The sequence below is a fragment of the Protomyctophum parallelum genome (assembly GCF_964188405.1).
Source record: "Protomyctophum parallelum genome assembly, chromosome: 1".
Taxonomy (NCBI): domain Eukaryota; kingdom Metazoa; phylum Chordata; class Actinopteri; order Myctophiformes; family Myctophidae; genus Protomyctophum; species Protomyctophum parallelum.
The window spans coordinates 107,916,773-107,930,690 of NC_139697.1; the positions used below are offsets into that span (position 1 = coordinate 107,916,773).

At 42.6% G+C, this 13,918-nt stretch overlaps 1 protein-coding gene across 1 annotated transcript in view; it reads right to left on the bottom strand.

Annotated features, from left to right (window-relative positions):
- sf3a3 (splicing factor 3a, subunit 3) overlaps positions 1-11,525 on the bottom strand; it is a 28,350-nt gene extending 16,825 nt beyond the window's left edge. The window contains exons 1-13 of the mRNA XM_083775018.1: positions 11,276-11,525; positions 9,426-9,473; positions 8,808-8,860; positions 7,499-7,604; positions 6,871-6,943; positions 6,158-6,249; positions 4,007-4,089; positions 3,701-3,839; positions 2,444-2,512; positions 1,493-1,560; positions 1,044-1,151; positions 676-745; positions 157-321 (exon numbers count right to left, since the gene is read on the bottom strand). Coding sequence (XP_083631144.1) covers positions 157-321; positions 676-745; positions 1,044-1,151; positions 1,493-1,560; positions 2,444-2,512; positions 3,701-3,839; positions 4,007-4,089; positions 6,158-6,249; positions 6,871-6,943; positions 7,499-7,604; positions 8,808-8,860; positions 9,426-9,473; positions 11,276-11,371 — 1,170 coding nt within the window. The 5' untranslated portion in view covers positions 11,372-11,525. The remainder of the gene's footprint in view (positions 1-156; positions 322-675; positions 746-1,043; positions 1,152-1,492; positions 1,561-2,443; positions 2,513-3,700; positions 3,840-4,006; positions 4,090-6,157; positions 6,250-6,870; positions 6,944-7,498; positions 7,605-8,807; positions 8,861-9,425; positions 9,474-11,275) is intronic.
- Positions 11,526-13,918: the final 2,393 nt, after the last annotated feature.

Genomic DNA, 13,918 nt, shown 5'->3' on the forward strand with positions numbered 1-13,918 from the left:
GCCCCCCTGGTTAAATATCTGTCTGACTGCCCCCCTGGTTAAATATCTGTCTGACTGCCCCCCTGGTTAAACATCTGTCTGACTGCCCCCCTGGTTAAATATCTGTCTGACTGCCCCCCTGGTTAAATATCTGTCTGACTGCCCCCCTGCTCTTACCTTGCCGTCCCAGCCCAGAGGGAGGTTCTTGGGGTTGTAAATGATCTCGTTATCTTCGTCTTCACTCTCACTCTCACTGATCTGCTCCTCCTCTTCCTCCTCTCTCTCCTCGCCCGTCCGCGCCTGTTTCCTCTGGACGTTCTCATGGGTCAGCTGTCTCTGCTCCTATAGGTCAAAGTTCAGAGGTCATAAAGGTTGTACTCGGTGGTGAGTGACCATGTGAATGTGTCTGTGATGTGATGTGTATGTCCAGGAATTTTAAGTTATCAACTATGTCGACGGATGACACCTGGATGGAAATGGGGGTGGGGATACCTTTGGACTTCCTAAAGTCTTCAATGATTTATTTGGTCTTATTGGTGTTTTATTTGGTCTTATTGGTGTTAAGTGTGAGGTTGTTGTTGTAATGCTGAATAAATAAATAATGGACCTTGACATGAAAAGGCTTGAAAACCTCTGTCATAGAGAAGGGTGTGTGCGTGCGTGCGTGTGTTGTGTGTGTGTGCGTGCGTAACTCACCCCCAGTATCTCCACATACTCGTAAACCTGAGCTTCCAGGAAAGCCACTTCCTTGTTGCGCTCAGTGTCCCTAAAGAATGATGTCATGACAGGAAACAGTTAACAGTGTCCCTAAAGAATGATGTCATGACAGGAAACGGTTTACTGTTGCGCTGCAGAAATGTAATTAAAGATAAATAGTCTTAGGGTTCATGTAATTAAAGATAAGTACATACTTCTTAGGGCCTTTAGATTTAGGGTTCATGTCATTAAAGATAAGTACATACTTCTTAGGGCCTTTAGATTTAGGGTTCATGTCATTAAAGATGAGTACATACTTCTTAGGGTCTTTAGATTTAGGGTTCATGTCATTAAAGATGAGTACATACTTCTTAGGGCCTTTAGATTTAGGGTTCTTGGCGAACAGAGAAGGATCCAGAGATTCTAGAGATTTTCCTTTAGTGCTGAACAGCCTCTGAGCTCTCTCCTCTAGAGTTCTGAAACACAAGGATGTACACATTAGTACAGGTACACAATATAGTACACATTAGTACAGGTACACAATATAGTACACATTAGTACAGGTACACAATATAGTACACATTGGTACAGGTACACAATATAGTACACATTAGTACAGGTACACAATATAGTACACATTAGTACAGGTACACAATATAGTACACATTGGTACAGTAGTACAGGTACACAATATAGTACACATTAGTACATGTATAATACACAATATAGTACACATTAGTACATGTATAATACACAATATAGTACACATTAGTACAGGTACAAACACACAGTATAAGTGAAGTTAAGTAATAGTTACCCTCCACATTTCAGACCCAGAGCCATCAGGGCAGACTTCAGTCTGTCAAGACCTAAAGACGCCAGTTCCTTTAAGAGAGAAAACATAGGAGGTATTAAACTCTAGCGCCACCTAGAGGCCACTTCCTTTAACCCATTCTGACCGGGCACCCATTTTGGTGTTGGCATCATGTTATGCTTTAGCTATTGAAAAATAGCAGATCTACAAGCTCATATCGCGCCACCGAGTGGCGCGATACGAGCTTGTAGGTCTGCTATTTTTGAAAAATCGAAGACACTTTTAGAATCTGATCTCAGGTCAGAATGGGTTAATAATGAAACTGTCAGGATGTAATAGACATTTTTAGAATCTGATCTCAGGTCAGAATGGGTTAAGAGAGAAAACATAGGAGGTATTAAACTCCATACTGTTGTTTTAATGAGTCCGAGTTAGGAGGTTAGGAGTTTAGGAGTTAGGAGGTTAGGAGGGTCTTAGATTCATAGTGTTGTTTTAATGAGTCCGAGTTAGGAGGTTACTGTAGGAGTTAGGAGGTTAGGAGGGTCTTAGATTCATAGTGTTGTTTTACAGGCAGAACGAAGTCGGTTCTGGAAAGATGCTATAGAGCACCAAAGTCCGACGTCAATATCGGTAGAGGGCGCAAATCTACAGGTTGGTGTACTTTTTATTTGCATTATAATCCCCATATAAGGAACTGTGTTTGAAAAATAAACATGTCACCCCGGCCGCTTCACTCATATGGATATTAAGAATCAACTGACTGAGATAAAACGCTAATGTTACTGCTTCTGAATGAGTTACATGTTGGCTAGAAGCAGACTGTATCCTAATATGATACAGTCTGCTTCTGTTGCAGACGATACAGAGACACCTCCGAGACAGCTTGTTTATTTTTGGACCACAACACTTATATGAAACGATTTTAACCCCTTACCTCCCAGAGTTAACCCTTACCTCCCAGGATGAGAAGGCGGACAGGTCCAGATGGGCTCCGGCGTGCGTCAGCGCGCTGCTCGTCTCTTTCTAGAATACGGAGATAAAAAGAAGATAATTCAACGAGACACCAAAACCCTAAACCCTAACCTAACCCACCAAAACCCTAAACCCTAACCTAACCCACCAAAACCCTAAACCCTAACCTAACCCACCAAAACCCTAAACCCTAACCTAACCCACCAAAACCCTAAACCCTAACCTAACCCACCAAAACCCTAAACCCTAACCTAACCCACCAAAACCCTAAACCCTAACCTAACCCACCAAAACCCTAAACCCTAACCTAACCCACCAAAACCCTAAACCCTAACCTAACCCACCAAAACCCTAAACCCTAACCTAACCCACCAAAACCCTAAACCCTAACCTAACCCACCAAAACCCTAACCTAACCCACCAAAACCCTAACCTAACCCACCAAAACCCTAAACCCTAACCTAACCCACCGAGTTTCCGTCGACTAAAACTATCAAGGATAGAAATGACTAAGACTGACTAAGACTAATTAAGCATTTTTCCAAATGACTAAGAGTGACTAAAACTAATAAGCATTAGACTCAGCAAGACTGACTAAGTCTAAAAAATGCCTGCCAAAAACAACACTGACTGGGAGGTTGGGGTTCAATCCCCGGCCGGGTCATACCAAAGACCCAGTGCTCGACACTCAGCATCAAGGGTTGGATTGGGGTTAATCCCAGAAACCTAAACCCCAACCCTGATGAAACCACACTGATGAAACCCTGATGAAACCCTGATGAAACCCTGATGAAACCCTGATGAAACCCTGATGAAACCCTGATGAAACCACACTGAAACCCTGATGAAACCCTGATGAAACCACACTGAAACACTGATGAAACCCTGATGAAACCACACTGAAACACAGAGGTGACTCACAGGAAGGTCCTGTTAAACCCCAACCCTGATGAAACCACACTGAAGCACAGAGGTGACTCACAGGAAGGTCCTGTTAAACCCCAACCCTGATGAAACCACACTGAAGCACAGAGGTGACTCACAGGAAGGTCCTGTTAAACCCCAACCCTGATGAAACCACACTGGAGCACAGAGGTGACTCACAGGAAGGTCCTGTTAAACCCCAACCCTGATGAAACCACACTGGAGCACAGAGGTGACTCACAGGAAGGTCCTGTTGGATAGATAATAACTTACGGGCCAGCCAGGAAAGGTCCTGTTGGATAGATAATAACTTACGGGCCAGCCAGGAAAGGTCCCGTTGTCCCACTTCTTCTCAAAGTCCAGCAGAACTTTCCCGTAGAGCTCGTTCTGGTCCAGCAGAGGCTTCACCCGGTCCGTGTAGTCCTGGAGATACTCCAACAGCATCTCCAAGTACCTGAACGCACACACACACACAGTCACACACACACACAGTCACACACACACACACACACACACACACAGTCACACACACACACACCACAGTGAGCCATGCATCGAAACTCTGGCGACTTGGATGGTGTGTTAGGGTGGATGAGGCTGCTGAGTAAACCTGATACTTACTTCTTGTATTCTGCGTTCTTCCTGTCCTTAGAGATGTCAAACAACTGGTCGAACGACGACAGGTACGAGATGTACTCCAGTTTCTGTCAGGAATACATTTAAAAAAACGCCTGCAGTCAGTTTACAACAATTAAAACATTACAAAAGGTACACAAATGCATTAAAATACTGTATAAAATGCATTCCCATAACACAGTGATTAAACATTTTCTGAGCCGCGTTGGTAAGAGACTCACCGCTCAGCGCTCACCCAATCACATCTGTTTTTACTAAAACTACAACATGACATCACTGAGCCGCGGTGGTAAGAGACTCACCCAATCACATCTCTGTTTTTACTAAAACTACAACATGACATCACTGAGCCGCGGTGGTAAGAGACTCACCCAATCACATCTCTCTGTTTTTACTAAAACTACAACATGACATCACTGAGCCGCGGTGGTAAGAGACTCACCCAATCACATCTCTCTGTTTTTACTAAAACTACAACATGACATCACTGAGCCGCGGTGGTAAGAGACTCTTACTAAGCACCGTTTCGGTGGTCACCTCTTCACCAAAAAGTGGACTATGAACAGGGCTGCACATAAGTGGTGCGCCAGTGCACATGCGTTGTCAAAATTAAAAATGCGCTGTCAATCAAGCGCCGGGAAGCGCTTCTGCGTACCAACAGCTGGGGCCGCACAGAATTATTATCATGGCCAGAATACTAGCACATTCTGTGGCGAGAGCATTTCCCACAACCTGCCACTCAAAGTGGATACTGGCCAATCACAGCACGTCTTGCGAGAGTGCACTGGCCATTGTGGCCAATCACAGCGCGTCCTTACTCAAACGAGGGAGGATTCCAAATCCATGCATGCTGTTCTTGCTACTGGGAGGAGGACAGGAGTTTACTACGGACTCGGAGAAAAAGTTACCCGACACATTATTCTTACAGTATTACAGCCAAACTCTCAAAGTCAAAATGTCCAAGAAGCAAGCGCCATTAAGTAACTATTTTGGTGTTCCAGCACCACCACCTCCGAAGAGACACCAAACGGAACCACCACCTGAACCGCACAGAAAACGTGTGTTTGCGGAAAAGTGGTTGGATGATGTCGGCTGGCTCCAAACTAATGCTGAGCGCAGCGAGATGTGGTGCAAAATATGTCGTGAGCATCCCAATCTGGCCGATAAAAACTGCACCTTTTATACAGGGACAAATAATTTCAGTCACCCAGCTTTTATCGTAAAGTCGGGTATTGTACATTATTTATTTTGCACCGAGGAGCCATGCGTGTCTGTCTGTCTGACTGTGTACATCGCCTCGGCTAAAAGGGAAGCCTGACGTATGCTTCGCCGTACGACGTGTCGTATGTTAAACAAATAGTTGATCAGCAAGCTCACAACGTGTCGCGGCTCCGCAACACGTTGTGAGCTAGTAGATCGGCTTTAAATAAAAAATAAAAAAAGTATCTAAATATTGCTTTGATGCTCATATTATCCTTAGGATAATATGAGTTTGTGCTTGAAATGTACTGTAATTCTGCAAACTGTTAATAAATATTTCAATCAATCAAAGGAAGAAGTTTGTATTAGAATATGCATATAGAGCTGGAATACACATGGACCTATAGCTGCAATTTGCAACTCTGGATTTTTTTTAAATAATGGGATGAATCTAGAGTTGCAATACCCTCCATTGACTCCCCACTTATCCAATAAATATCGTTTTGCTATAAGTTATTCATCCCTCTTTTATCCATCCGGCGAGACGGGTCGCCGCATTTTAGGAGCACCAAGAAACTCCTCCAGGTGCTCCTCTGAGTACTAGACCAAAAACGTTGTGTGCAGCCCTGACTATGAATAGGCCTTAACCCATTTTGGGCGGGAACTGCTTTTGGTGTTAGCATTATGTCATGCTTTAGCTATTCAAAAATAGCAGATCTACAAGCTCATAGCGCGCCACTCGGTGGCGCGCTATGAGCTTGTAGATCTTTTTGAAAAATCTAAGAACGACGTACATAGAAACATAGCTTTTTCAGAAAACTCTCAGGATGTAGAAGACATTTTTAGAATCTGATCTCAGGTCAGAATGAAAACGGTCAGGATGTAGACGACATTTTTAGAATCTGATCTCAGGTCAGAATGGGTTAAATGACTCACCTCTGCCCCCTTCAGGTTGGTGAACTTCAGGTAACAGTCATGGAGGTCCAGGTATCGACCGTAGCCTTCCTCATCACTGAACTCTACCAGATCTGCACACACAGACACACACACACACACACACACACACACACACACACACACACACTTAAGTACAAGCTAATCCTAGCAAGCTTCTCCAGTGGTTTCCAACTTTGTCTCAATCGACGCCAAACTAAAATCCACGGTTTTAGTGTGGCACCTCCATAAATACATCTATACAGTAACATATCCCCCAGTACAGTTATCATAACATTACCATATCATTATCATATCATTATCATATCATTATCATACTAGATCAGACTATGGTTTTAGTGTCGCTCGCTCCGATCGATCGTGCTTGGAGATCAGACTAGAGGTGATCTCTCTATGGAGGCTTTCTACACTAATGTGCATTTTCCCAGCAGCTATCACTGCGTGAAAAGAGGAGTTAACAGGCAATTATGAGCACTAGATTTGTCCGTAAACCTCAAGTTTAGCAGCATATACAGTTAATATACAGGCGTGATGGTACAATTCGGGAGTTTACTGGAGTTTGTTGGAAAGTTTAACGGGAGGTTACTGTAATATACACATTCGTATTCCATGCTTTTTGCACAGTGTATGTAGCATCAGCAGGTCTTCATTGATAATCAGTAACTAGTAATCAGTAACTAGTAATCAGTACTTACTCTGAGCCTCTTCACTAGGGTTGTCTCTAGCCTTCACCAGCTCTTCAAACTCCACCGACATCGGAACACAGATCTACAAAAAACATGTGAAAACACGATCAACGTAGGACTAAGGGCCGATTCATACTCCTATTTTAGAGCCGAATAAAAGTCGGTTCGGCGCTGTAGAGCCTACAATTTGACGTCATTTGAGGTTCGGGGGGGGGGGGGGGGGGGGGGTACCGTCCTAAAGTCGGCTCTTCGGTGCTACTGAAAATTTCTGACGAGCCGAAATCATTTCGGCACTACAGCGCCGAAACAGTTTATTTGGTATTCACACAGCCAGCAATGGGTTCAACGCTCCCAAAAAGAAAGTAGTCTCTCTGACACCTCTAGGGGGCGCAATCTGCTTTAAAAAATGAGGAATAATGCTTTTTTTTTTTTTAAGGACAGTGAAAAACCACTGTAGCAAATATAATACACCTTCAGTTGAATATAACATGGAGACAATATATACCTCGTTGGGGCGTTTACTTCCTGGTTGTGGAACTATTTAAATACCTCGTTGGGGTGTTTACTTCCTGGTTGTGGAACTATTTAAATACCTCGTTGGGGTGTTTACTTCCTGGTTGTGGAACTATTTAAATACCTCGTTGGGGTGTTTCCTGTGGAACTCTTTGATCTGTTTCAGTCGGTTGTAGAACTCTGCGAACTCGTTGGGTCCAGAGATGGCGTTCAGTTCCTCCTTCCTCATACTGGTTCAAAGGTCAAGTCACGGGAAGAGTCAAACAAATCAAAATTAGATTGTGTGTGCGTGCCTGCGAGATTTGAGGCATTAAGGTTTTTATGACATTTCTGAGACCATTCATGTTTCTGGAAGATGCTTCTAAACTTGTATTCTATTGCTACTCGTTTTTAAATCACTGCAAATACTATGAAAATAACTAATGACGAAAATAGCTACAATCTCTCAACACGTCGCGCTGCAACGTGTTGAGAGATTGTATTTTCGGCGTGCAGAAACGCTGGCTTTTATGGAATCCAAATGAATGAAATCAGTCCTGTGTGTGTGTGTGTGTGTGTGTGTGAATATGTAGTTCAGTCATTGTAATGTAATAATGATAAGAATGATGTAATGTGATGGTCACAGCGCTGACCAGGAGAGCTCAGTTGTAGAACAGAATGTAATGGTCAGTGTCCTGAGTGACCAGGAGAGATCAGTTCGTTCAGTCTCTTACCAGTCTTTGTCTTCATTTGTCTTCGTAGGAAGGGTCATGGTACTGTACTGTACTGTACTGTACTGTACTGTACTGTACTGTACTGTACTGTACTGTACTGTACTGTACTGTACTGTACTGTACTGTACTGTACTGTACTGTACTAAATATCTTATTTCTTCCTCTCTGTAGATTACATGCTTTACTTTGATGTGTTATATTTTCTTTTGTGTGTTTGTTGTTGTATTGTTTATTTCCCTTTTTTGTGCAGTATGTGTTTTTCATTTCATTTTTCACCCCTGTGTCAATCATCTAATGTGATCCTGGGCTCTACACACCCTCCACCAACCTAGTCCCCATATATGGGGGACAAGGGGAGACCAACCTAGTCCCCATATATGGGGGACAAGGGGAGACCAACCTAGTCCCCATATATGGGGGACAAGGGGAGACCAACCTAGTCCCCATATATGGGGGACAAGGGGAGAGAAAACTAGTCCCCATATATGGGGGACAAGGGGAGACCAACCTAGTCCCCATATATGGGGGACAAGGGGAGAGCAACGGACTTGAACTCATGCTTCCTTCATGCCCGAGTGTCAAAGTTGCTCCTTTACACCTGACAGGGGGGAGTTTCCCTGGTTGGACGTAGCGCGTTGAAGGAACACGTTATTCCAACCAGTTCCTATCCCCTCTGTACTGTACTGTACTGTACTGTACTGTACGGGTTCAGTCTCTTACCCGTCTTTGTCTTCGTAGGAATCCCTGAGACTGGAGCTCACCTCCATGTATCTCTGTACAGAATGGAAACATTTATGATTAATGACAGTTTTCTGAAAAACCATGTTTGTATGTCAGCCGTTCTCCACATTCATTTTCATGTCAAGGACGCCCAAAAATATATGTAATTGGCCACCGACCCCCATCTGAAAATATGTTGTTCCAGGGACCCCCCCCAGAGTTAAAAACGTTCCCTCTGGGCCGTGGCTCAGCGGTCCAGGCACCTTGGCCGGTATTCGGAGCCTGGCAGTGTGCCGCGGGTTCGACTCCCAATCCCAACGGCCTTTACTGCATGTCACCCCCCACCATCTCTCCCCCCCATTTCCTGTCAGCCTACGGTCTGTCCCTCTATAAAATAAAATAAAAAACATTCCCTCTGAAAGAATATATATATATATTCAAAGACATCAACCACATTTTCTTGATTTTTTTTCTAAAATAGCAGATCTACAAGCTCAGTGTGTGATATTAACTGAGCTCAATTCTGCATTAATTCCATATTAAATAATAGATATTTTGCTGCTTACATCCAACATATGAATTAATAGACAATTAATTAATAGATATTTTGCTGCTTACATCCAACATGGCTCTGGTTCGATGGTCTGAGTTGATCTGTTCTCTGAGCTGAAAATAATGGAAATATGTTTTATTAGTTCAATGTTTATCTCACACACACACACACACACACACACACGTAACGGATTTATAACCCCACACACTGTCGTAAAGGTTGTAAGCGGTCTCCAAATGGACCCTTACGGGTCTGTACCTCTGAGGCCCCTTTTCCACCGGGGTTGAACCGGTTCGGTTCTTTCTTCCCGCTAAATATTGAACCAGTTCAGAGTGTTTCCACTGAAAACTAGTTGGTTCCGAACTTCCGAACCATAAACGTTCGTTCCCAATGTGAACCACAAAACGGTGGTTCAGCTTTGTAATTGCACGCAGCGCTTTGTGAACCGAGACGATATAAGTGGGTGTGTCAGTAGGTTGGAACTTGTCAGTAGGTTGGAACTTGTCAGTGGGTTGGAACTTGGGAGGTCGCAGACACAGTGACACACGCAACAGATCCAAACGATACGAATGCATCGCGATCCAGAATCCAGCTGAGACTTGCGGGGCGTTATAATAACTTGTAACCTTGACATCACAACCTCGTGGATACTGTTTACATCGGTTTGTGTTGTGCAACGCCCTCGGGGCGTCTGCGTGTATGACGGATCCTCCTCCTTTTCAACATTTTGTGTTAACCCATTCTGACCTGAGATCAGATTCATACGAGGTTTCCACTGGACACACACTGGTCTGATTAACCCATTCTGACCTGAGATCAGATTCTAAAAATGTCAGTCGCTCTTCGATTTTTCAAAAAATAGCAGACCTACAAGCTCGTATCGCGCCACTCGGTGGCGCGATATGAGCTTGTAGATCTGCTATTTTTAAATAGCTAAAGCATAACATGATGCTGTCACCAAAATGGGTGCCCGGTCAGAATGGGTTAACCAAATGAACCGGCCGTCAATCTGGTGGAAATGCAGCCGGTTCGCGACCGGTTCGCAAAAAGCACCAAGGTTCGGAACGGCACTGGTTCTGAACCGAAGTTATTTTGGTGGAAAAGGGGCCTGAGAGTATAACGAATGGAACCTTACAGGTCTGTAACTGAGACTGTGAACATGGAACCAAATGGACCCTTACAGGTCTGTAACTCTGAGAGTGTAATACATGGAACCAAATGGACCCTTACAGGTCTGTAACTCTGAGAGAGTAACACATGTGGAACCAAATGGACCCTTATGGGTCTGTAACTCTGAGAGTGTAATACATGGAACCAAATGGACCCTTATGGGTCTGTAACTCTGAGAGTAACACATGTGGAACCAAATGGACCCTTATGGGTCTGTAACTCTGAGAGTGTAATACATGGAACCAAATGGACCCTTATGGGTCTGTAACTCTGAGTGTACAAATAGAACCAAATGGACCCTTATGGGTCTGTAACTCTGAGTGTAACACATGTGGAACCAAATGGACCCTTATGGGTCTGTAACTCTGAGTGTAACACATGTGGAACCAAATGGACCCTTATGGGTCTGTAACTCTGAGAGTGTACAAATAGAACCAAATGGACCCTTATGGGTCTGTGACTCTTTGTGTACAAATGGAACCACATTCCATTTGGTTCCATTTCTCTCTCAAAATAAACACACATGTGTAATAAGTGACATTATGGCATAATAATATTAAGATGATAATAATAATGATAAAACTGGTGTGTGTGTGTGTGTGTGTGTGTGTGTGTGTGTGTGTGTGTGTGTGTGTGTGTGTGTGTGTGTGTGTGTGTGTGTGTGTGTGTGTGTGTGTGTGTGTGTGTGTGTGTGTGTGTGTGTGTGTGTAACAGTATAAACATTAGCATGTAGCATGTAGCATACCGTGCTCTTCTTGTGTAGCATCTCTTTAGCTTTAGCATCCATTAGCCTCTCTTTCTCCTCGTGGTAGCGACGCTGCTGCTCCAGAATGGTCTCCATGTTTATTCTGAGTAATTTATATTAAATGTAACTTCCTACCGCAGTTAGAGTTTAAAGTTGAAATGAAGTGAATTAAAGCGTCAGTCTGTTGGTTTCGCCGCTAAACGGTCAGCTAGCGTTCCTTCCACCGTTTGTTTTCACTGCTGCAACGTTGCTGCTGACGCCCCCATAGCCCGGAGGGGTCAGCCCACACTGGGATTGGCTGCTTGGTTTCTAGGCAACAGCGCGTTCATTAAACTCAAGATAGATGTATCGATATACATATAAAATCACATCTATTTATTATATTACATATAAACGTATTTATATTAGTTTAAAACAAACCGTCATCTGTCTATGGACAATATGTCTATAATATGATCAATATTAACTAACCAAGTGACTAACCAATCACAGCGCGACCATCCCTTCGGGCAATAGGATCTTGGAACGGAAGTCCGTCTTTTGAGCTAATTTAGAACTTCCTGTCTGAGAGCTAGCTAATTTAAGACATCCGGTTGCCTTCAGAATAAAATAAGGTTATTTAATTAATAATTATTACATTACATTATTAGTATTATTATTACATTACAGTTATTGTAAAGACACACATTATGTTTCTGTGTAAAAATAAGTAATTAAATAACATCAAAAAGTTATCTAAATGGATAAATGCTATTCACTGGAGTGAATATTCTATTATATTCTAAAAACGACTTATAAATCCTAAAGCCTTGTCTATACTTCACTGTGCAACGGTCCTATGCTGGACAATAGCAGATATGCAAACTCACAGCACATCTCATTCAAGACACTGAACTTGCAGATCTGCCATTTTTGAACACACTATAAAGTTAACCATTTATCATGCTGCTCTACGTGGCACTGCATTCTGTGACATTAAACCAAATGGCATTTTCCACTCTATGACAATATACTGTTCTACATTTTTGTCTAATAAAATAGGCTATTAATTGAATCAATCAAACTGCATTAACTAACAGAGATACTACTAACCAAGCTATCCATGTCAACATGCTCTATAGGAGTCTCAATAACAGGTATAAGTAACGTTTAATGTTTAGTAATTTTAATGTAGCAGAAGAGGCCATTCATTGAACAGAGTTTTGCACAATTTTAACATCCCAGATCGATTGAAATATGAATCTACTGTGCTGTGCTACACCATGATATATTAAGAGTACAATAACATTCCATTGTGAATAAAAACGTATTAACCACAGTGTAATGCTAAAGGTTTCATCACAGGGCTGTCTGCTTCATGTAATATCATTAAAGGTGTTGTTGGTGACAGTTATATGAGTTGGAAGCATTAAGACCCATTTTAACCCTCAATGGCTTCCTTTCTGACAAATAACGTTATTGTAAAAAAAAAAAAAAGATTCACGCGTTCATATGTAGTTATTTTAGAAGCGGATGGGACCAAGGGACCCGGATGTAACGTAGGGGCAATATGACTACAATATGACTACAATCAATTCCCGGTTAAATCTCGCGGGCGTGGCCTCACACCGGAAGGAAGTGCCGCCGCCCTCAAATACGGAAGAGACGCGTGGAGGTAGGTTTGGTCAGTGTTTGTTTGGAAGTGCCACGTCACCATCGGTCTTCGGAGCAAGTAAGTGATAAATGTTATTTAATACTTAACGCTGTTGTTGTTTGTGTGTTCAAACGTCTATCACTTGAAGTTACTTGTTATGATGTTTATATATGATGTTTGTACGAAACTGTAAAACAGTGTTTCAGTAGCCGAATGGTTAGTGTCGAAGGTTTATAAACAACTATGCCCGGCCTCAATGTTTACTAACCGTCGACAGTACCCACTCGACTACCGAAACACGGCTTTAAAGAGTAGTATTTACATATCTAAACACAACAAGTAACTTCAAAAGTGATAACATGTTTGAGCCACGGACCACCATTTCACATTAATAGACTCTCACAATGGTGGTCAGTGGCTCAAATGGGTCTGAGAGACTAGATGGCCTCAAATGTTGGTCCGTGGCTCAAACGCTGAATAAATAATCGACTAGAGGTGAGAAGAGTATTGTCTGGTAGGTAAAAGGACAAACATTCTGTGAAAATTGGCACGAAGCAACAAACATTCTTTGAAATTGGTGGGAAACGATCCCGGGCACTCATGTTAACAAAGCTCAGTCACTAACCACTATCGCTATGCTACAATCAGCATTATAAAATCCAAGGATCAAAAGTAGCAATCTTCTACATTCTCTAATTGTGTAGTTTTTTGGAAATTAAGCAGATGCTTAACAACAATTGAACTATTGAGAGTGTAAAGATCTACTATTGGGGTCAATTTGGTTACCTAAATTAAATTGCTCTGTATTGTGACAGTAATCATTGCTATAGAGTGTGTTCAGTAACAGTGTTAAATAGCTCTATAGTGTGACAGTAATCATTGCTATAGTGTGTGTTCAGTAACAGTGTTAAATAGCTCTATAGTGTGACAGTAATCATTGCTATAGTGTGTGTTCAGTAACAGTGTTAAATAGCTCTATAGTGTGACAGTAATCATTGCTATAGTGTGTG